Source organism: Sabethes cyaneus, chromosome 3, assembly GCF_943734655.1.
Source record: "Sabethes cyaneus chromosome 3, idSabCyanKW18_F2, whole genome shotgun sequence".
NCBI classification, from domain to species: Eukaryota; Metazoa; Arthropoda; class Insecta; order Diptera; family Culicidae; genus Sabethes; species Sabethes cyaneus.
The window spans coordinates 96528581-96536785 of NC_071355.1; the positions used below are offsets into that span (position 1 = coordinate 96528581).

The 8205-nt window shown below is 46.8% G+C and overlaps 1 protein-coding gene across 1 annotated transcript; it reads right to left on the reverse strand.

Annotated features, from left to right (window-relative positions):
- Window positions 1–1279: 1279 nt before the first annotated feature.
- On the reverse strand, window positions 1280–7095 carry LOC128739902 (circumsporozoite protein-like). Its single transcript, XM_053835404.1, has 2 exons — window positions 6817–7095; window positions 1280–1420 (listed from the first exon to the last, which is right to left on the reverse strand). The coding sequence occupies exons 1-2, from the start codon at window positions 7093–7095 to the stop codon at window positions 1280–1282; spliced, it is 420 nt and encodes a 139-aa protein (XP_053691379.1).
- Between the last annotated feature and the right edge of the window lie 1110 nt (window positions 7096–8205).

Sequence of the window (8205 nt, forward strand, 5' to 3'; positions counted from 1 at the left end):
ATGTTGCTCTAAACAGTCGCTTCAGTTTGCCCAGTTAACCGTATTTTTTCATTATCCATCATAACTTTTCTCGATACACTATATCGTATGCTGCTTTGAAATCGTAAATTGTATATGCGATCATGGGTCCGTTGTATTCTCAATATTTCTGTAAGGTATAACGCATGATACAAATTGTGTCTATGGCGGTGCGAGATGCCATGAAGTTCACTTGGTTCCCCTTCGTTACATTGCGTAATTGGTTACAGTCAACGTAAACAGGAAGTACGGCGGCGGCCAAAGCGGCGTTTAACAGCGTGGCCAGCCCACTGTATCCTGCCGTGCTTTATTCGCATCATAAAATCCTAATCTTTGCATAGTTGGTAAATTTCGTGGTTCGTACGCCTGCGTTCACACATCTTCTAATATGCCGTTAAGAATCGATCGCAGGATCTTACGCTCAAAAACGCCAAGAGTTCGTCGGTCGCGCTCACTCAACGTACACGCTGCGTGGCCATAATATACCACCGGGAGAATTAGAGTCTTATAGAGCGCAAGTTTCGTGAGGAGTTGCAGACTAAGGGATCTAAGCTGACTACATAATCCGTAGAAGGAGCTGTTATCTGCTATCAGCCTTTTACTTCACGGCTTTTATCGGTGTTACGGTGTTACACATCGATCGTGACTACGGCACAATACCTGTCGCCCCGCCTCTTCTGTCTCATAGACTACTCGGCCCTCTCAATGACGAACTTGATGGCATTGACGGTTCCCACAACGGGCGTTAGTCTGTTTAGGATTACTCTCTCTAGTAATGTTAAGGGAGGATCCCATGGTAGTTTCCTCGGCTTCGGTAGCAGTACCAGTCTTTGGATTTTCCATTGGTCTGAAAATTCACAGTTCTGAAGCGACTCTCTAAAGATATCAGGATATTCTAGGTTCGCCGCATTCAGTGCCTTGCTCGGAAACCCGTCAGGACCAGGCGATTTCTTCGTTTGTAGACCCTTGACAACCGTTAGTTAATGTGTTTCTCATTCGTGAGCGGAACGAGGATGTCAGTCGCTTGACCATACAGGGTCTGAGGCTACCTCACTGGATCGTGTTGTAGAAATAACCCTTCCAATAGGAGTTTTAGCTTGTGTGGGCAGGTTTCTGGCGGAGAAGATGCACCCGTCTTTTTCATCATCATCTGGTTAGCACCACCCCAGGTTTAGAATCCGCATCACGGCATAGCTCCTGAAAAAAGGATTTCTTGCTACGCCTGACCTGTTTGTTGAGCACCAACCTGGCCGCTCAGAGCTCAACCCCACGCGCTTCGACATCCGTCTCGGTTCGAGCCCTCTGCACTTGCCTTCTCACTCTGTGGCGTCTGGAATGGAGGAGACCGATAATCTCGTTCCACCGGTATACCGAGCGATGACGGTTCGTTGGCTGCCCGGTCCTAGGCATGGTTGTGTCACATGCACGTGTTAGGACGTTGTTCAGCTCATTGGTACTCGGAATCAAGCGATTGCTTTCTGCGCTGAGTGCTTCAACGAATAGGTCTTTATCGAAGGCTAGTTGGTCGCTATGTGTGTACTTACCGGACACCCTCCAGCCCATGTTGGCTAGCAATACTGGGCGGGAGAAGATGACATCGATGATCAATTGTTGTATGCCCTGCAAATGGTGCAGACGGGATCTACGTTTGCCAGACTCACATTCAGTTTGGACAAAGCTTCCAGTAAGCTTTGCCTCCTTTTTTTTATATTGTTTATGCAGGGAGAAAATCTTCATAGACAGCACCTTCACGGTGCCGAACAGGATTCGCAAGGTGCCAACATGCGCCTAAAAACTCTCCTGCAGCCCATTCCTGAACCCCTCCCGGAGCTACCGTTAGATTTTACTTCAGGAGGGAGGACGTGCCTAAGAACTCCGACTTATCCGTTCTATGTGTGGGTCTACCGTAGCACCGACATGGCAACGCTGGCCATCAGACGTCTCTTACTGCTGCTAGGACCATAGCCGTTCGGCATGATCTTGGACAGCGCAGTAGCCTCTGTTGATGCTTTACTACAAGTATAATCCACATGGCTGGTGAAGTTCAGCCTGTTGTCTGCCATAACACCCAAGTACTTCACACTTCGTTTGGAGACAATCACCTGTCCTCCAACGATGATTTTGGCCTGTAAGGCCGACTTTCGGTGATCATCACCGCTTCCGTCTTATGACATTTCAGAGCGTGAAGCCGAGAATCGAGCCCTGTGGAACATCCACTGTCACTTTGTACTTCTTCGCCCCGTCCGCCATGTCGTACACTAGCGTCCGGTTCTCGAAATAACTTTTAAGCAACCTGCATAGATGATCCGGTACCCTCATCGCTCATCCTATGCAGCGCTAGCGCGATTGCACCCCAGTTAGCGCTGTTAAAGGCGTTTTTGACGTCGATTGTGACTATAGCACTATACTTCTCGCCTCGTCTTTTCCGTCTCATAGGCTTCTCGGCCCTCTCTACCACGGTCTTGCCAATCCGACATTACTTTTCACCACAGGCGTCAGCCTGTTTAGGATTACCCGCTCTAGCAATTTGCCTAACGTATCCAATAGGCGAATTGATCCAGCTTTGGCAGCAGTACCAATCTTTGGACTTTCCATTTGTCTGGGAATTCGCCTACTTCTAGGCAGTTCTGAAGCGTCTCTCTAAACATATTGGGATATGCTTGGATCGCCACTTTGAGTGCCTCGTTCGGAATCACGTCAGGACCGGGCGCTTTCTTCGTTTTAAACCCCTGGCAATTACGATGAGTTCCTCATTCGTGACCGGAATGAAGACTTCATTCGATTGACCGTATGGAGCCCTTCCACGATGACTTTCAGCTTTTGGGGGCAGGTTTCCTGCAGAGCGGAAGCACCCGTCATCTCTTTCATCACCACCTGGTATGCACCATCCCAGGGGTTCGAATCCACATCACGGCATAGCTTCTGAAAACAGGATTTCTTCCTACGCCTAACCTCCTTGTTGAGCGCCAGCCTGGCCACTCTAAGTTCGACCCCCCGAGCTTCAGCATCTGCATCGGTCCGGGCCCTCTGCGCTAGCCTTCTCGCTCTGTGGCACCTAGAGCGGAGCTGGGCAATGGTATCACTCCACCAGTATACCGAGCGACGACCGTTCGTTGGCTGCCCCGCCCTGGGCATAGTGGTATCACATGCCTGTACTAGGACGTTGGTCAGCTCACACGCTCTCAGGTTCGAGCGGTTGCTCTCTGCGCTGAGTGCTTCAATGAACAAATCTTTGTCGAAGGACTTCACTTTCCACCTCCTCCCTGTCGACTTCAACTCGCGTGGCCGTGGCATTCGTCATTCAGTCGTGTACCGTATACCCAAGCAACCAAAAGTTCAGATAAAAGTGGATTTTTTAGCTTAATCAGCTACCCAAGTTATCATGAATAGAATTCTATTCAGCTTAATTTTTAAGCAACTAACCGTACTTTAAAGTTTCAAGTGGGAATGCTAAGCAGCTTTCATACAGAACTAGAAAGTTCGCAAAAAGTTTGCTTATGTCGCTGTATAGAACGCTGTTCAGCTCGAAAAAAAACTTCGATAATCTCAAAATCAAAAAGTAATTTTCCACTTTTCCCTGTTTTTCCTTAACTAAACCATTTGTTTTGGTTATTAATGATAAACTTGGATCGAAAACCTAGATCAGAAGAATAATGATTGTTTATTAATATTCATTTATTTTCATAACTTGCTACGAGTTTCGAACTCGAGTACTCCTTTTGGTAACCTAGACACAAACCACTGCTCCATTGCTGAAATATGAGATCTGCATAAATTTCACTCGATGTACTGATTTCTCATTTACTGTAACATCAAGGACAGCCCAAGGTTTCTTTTTGAACTTGAAAGTGATGATCTGAACTTGAAGTTCAGAAATCGTACGCGCAAAACTTCATCCGAACGTGAAAGTTTTGAAATAGTACGTGCGAAACTTCATCCGAACGTGACAGTTCAGAAAAAGTACGCGCGAAACATTTTTCGAACTAGATGGTTCGAAAAAATACGCGCGGTGCCTTATGTGAACTTGCGTTTGACAATTCACCAGATTGTTTTGAATATTTCAGCAGCAGCAAGCGGTAATTTTTTCTGCAGCAACATTTTTCGCAAAATTCAGGTTAGTAATTATATACAATGCAAACACTATTGACTGACGCAAAATTAATTACAGTTTCATTGATTACATGCCGTATGCCGTTTGCCGTAGTCGAGACTATGAACGCAAGGGGCCACAATGAGCTTTCGGCGGTTCCAGAAAAATGGATCCGAAGCTCCAAATCCGGAAACATTATGCTGTAGCCCAATTCACAGCGAGTTCAAGATGTGAACAAAATGCTTCGGGATGCCAACATCACCCCCAAAAAAGCATGGCTAAAATATAAGTGTACGATCAAGCGAAACGGCATCCGGTCCTCATCTGATGCGCGACCAGCCAACAGACACCGCAAGAAAAAGGTTAACCAGAATCCTGTGAGCTTTCAAAACATGCTGGTTCTGGATAGTGCAGGTCTGCCTTTACCTCCAGTAATTGCAAAGCTGGAACCACCAGTCGCTCCCCTACGACCAACCGCCGCACCGTTGCAGCCACAACCCATACCAATGCAACCACCACTCGCTTTACCGCAGGCATAGAACAAACATTTTATTGTTTTAGAAAAATCCATTTTTTGTTTTAATACCGGAGTATAAATCTCACTATTCAATCAAAATGCCGTTTCAGTGTCTGCGTTGAAGTTTCGCTTCAATTTCAAACTTTCAAATCGCATGTTAAACTTTCATGTCGCATATTAAACTTTCAAGTCGCTTGCTGAACTTTCAAGTCGCATGTTAAACTCTCAAGTCGTATGATGAACTTTCAAGTTGCTACAAATATTAACGGTACTTTATTAGGAATCAAGTTCGATTTAGAAATGTAGTATCATGTTGTTCAGCAAGAATGTCCTGCGGAACTAAATTTGAACCAAATATGAACTTCCGAGTTCATTCCTTAAGCGAAATCCGAACTTTTGGTTGCTTGGGTAGCTTGTTGGTCGCTATGCGTGTACTTACCGGACAGCCTCCAGCCCATGTTGGCTAGAAATTCTGGGCTGGAGAAGATGACATCGATGATCAATTGTTGTATGCCCTGCAAATGGTACTGACGGAAACTACATTTGCCAGACTCACATTCAGTTTGGACAAAGCTTCTAGTAAGCTTTGCCTCCTAGGGGTAATAAACCTGCGACAACACTCGACTGCCCAGGCATTGAAGTCGCCTCCAATGACAACCGGCTTGCGACCTGTCGGTAAGCATATCTAGCATACGGTCGAACTCTGGTAACCACCTAGGTGGAGCGTCATAGCTGCAGATGTAGACGCCATCGACCACAGCAATCACATATTCCTCTTGGTAGGTCGATACCACCTCTTGGATGGGGTATCTGGCCATGATAGCAATCGCTGCCATCCGACTATTGTCCGTTACCCAGTTTCCGTTGCCCCGAAAGACATGCTAGGGGTCTGCAATAATGGCAATACCGCACCTCGTCTCGGCTGCCGATTGGCAGACCAACTGTTGCGCCGTGTCACAGTGGTTGAGGATAATCTGTGTAACCTGCACCATTATCGTTTTAGTGCTTGCTAACACAATGATCCGTCTCTTGTGTGCTTGTCGCCCGCTTCTGATGTGCAGAGCAAGCATGTGGGTGGTTTAGCGCACCTATTCGCGAAATGGCGTTCTTTACCACTTCGCCTACCAACTTAGACAAATAAGGGATTTGCCACTTCCATACCAGATGGCCGAAACCCATGCACTTAAAACCGCGCTGCACGCGCCGCTTAATTTTGCCAAACGCCAACATTTTGTTGAGGATGGTCTCTGGTACATTGATGCTTGCGACTTGTATATCACCGTATGCCTTTCGCAGCTTGATATCTGCGGGTGCCACCTCAACTTTGAGTTGGCCCCTCAGAGCATTTTTCAGGTCGTAACCTCGTCGAGGTTTTTACACTCGGCAAGAGTACGCTGCGACAGGTCCTTGACCTGGCCTGCCTCACCCAGGGACTTGTTCACCATTTTTCTTATACTTCGAGCTGTGGACCGTCGGGCATTTCCTTCGCCTGGGTGAGTCTTTACCACAGTGCACCTTATGAAGCAGATCAGCATACGACAGATTACCTGTTAGCTTCACTACCAAGGCATCATCCTTGTGGGTCCTCTTCGACTTTGGCTTTGTTGTAGAGGCCTCCCTCGTTGTCATTGTCGTTATCGTTGGCGTTGACGTTGGCGTTGGCGTTGGCATTGGCATTGGTGTTGGAGTTGGTGTTGACGTTGACGTTGGCGTTGGCGTTGGCGTTGGCGTTGGCGTTGGCGTTGGCGTTGGCGTAGGCGTTGGTGTTGGCGTTGGCGTTGGCGTTGGCGTTGGCGTTGGCGTTGGCGTTGGCGTTGGCGTAGGCGTTGGCGTTGGCGTTGGCGTTGGCGTTGGCGTTGGCGTTGGCGTTGGCGTTGGCGTAGGCGTAGGCGTAGGCGTAAGCGTTGGCGTTGGCGTTGGCGTTGGCGTTGGCGTTGGCGTTGGCGTTGGCGTTGGCGTTGGCGTTGGCGTTGGCGTTGGCGTTGGCGTTGGCGTTGGCGTAGGCGTAGGCGTAAGCGTTGGCGTTGGCGTTGGCGTTGGCGTTGGCGTTGGCGTTGGCGTTGGCGTTGGCGTTGGCGTTGGCGTTGGCGTTGGCGTTGGCGTTGGCGTTGACGTTGGCGTTGGTGTAGGCGTAGGCGTAAGCGTTGGCGTTGGCGTTGGCGTTGGCGTTGGCGTTGGCGTTGGCGTTGGCGTTGGCGTTGGCGTTGGCGTTGGTGTTGGTGTTGGTGTTGGTGTTGGTGTTGGTGTTGGTGTTGGTGTTGGTGTTGGTGTTGGTGTTGGTGTTGGTGTTGGTGTTGGTGTTGGTGTTGGTGTTGGTGTTGGTGTTGGTGTTGGTGTTGGTGTTGGTGTTGGTGTTGGTGTTGGTGTTGGTGTTGGTGTTGGTGTTGGCGTTGGCACTGGCGCTGGCGTTGGCGTTGGCGTTGGCTAACTTATGTATTACTTGGATATCTATAAACTTTCCTACACACATTTTCATGTTAATTGTTTTTTTAGATATTACAACAGCCGACCACTTTTTACTGCCGCTATCGTAGCGAATGCTGCCTGCAGATTGCTTGATTTGTTTGTGTTTTCTCCGGATAACGTAGCATTTTGTACTTTGCAGAATTAATTAATGAACTTCCACCATCGTTCCCATTCACACACAGTAACCGCAAGAAATAATCGGAATTTTAATTATACCATAAACTCATATTACTTTATTCAGGCGACTGCAGTGTAAAGTGTCGCTAATAAACTACAAACCCCATAATTAGCACGTGGATCAAGCAAATCAGTTTTGAATTTATGATGCAGGAAAGGCAGGAAAGCAACACTTTGTTTGTTTTCTTAACACTTTCAGCTGACTGTGCACACTCCACTCTGGGCGCTTATTTTTCGGCAAATGTGCTATCGTAAATATGTTAAACAATTCCTATACAGCTGATGCGATGCAGCAAATTACCCATCGTATGGTAACTAACCGCACGCTAACCATCGCGTCTGGTGCATAAATTGGAAAATTATCTCGTTAGGATATACAAAATGCCGTATTCTAGCAGCATAATTGCTCCAACGTGCAATTTTCGTTAAATTCACACCCGCACACGTCGATTATTGTCCTGACATGCATGTCTTTCTCATATTGAAACAATTTAAGCAATTAAAACAAGTTGGCTGGAGCCTAAATTTCGGTGCAAGCTTGCTGATTTTGTGTGAACATTGTATAATTATGATACCTACAACATACATAGTGTTTGGAGTGCAAAAATCGGTTATATTATTTGACAATTACAATTGCGATAATAATTGTGATAGGTAACTGAATGCGGGTAGGAATACTCAAATGTAATTATTAGATGCTGTTAGGTACAGAAGGCAGATTACTCAGTAATATGGTGCTGTTTCTGCGTAATTCTGAATCGTCTCTACCAAACATACCCAATAAATATTGCATGTAGGGTAATGTCGTTATCGTCGGGCCACTGTTATGATTGGGTCATCTCAATTTTTACAGTTTTAGTAACTCATAATATCTATGTACAAGCATTGTAATACTTCTTACTGTGATAGTTAACTTTTCACAATATTGTGAGTTTCA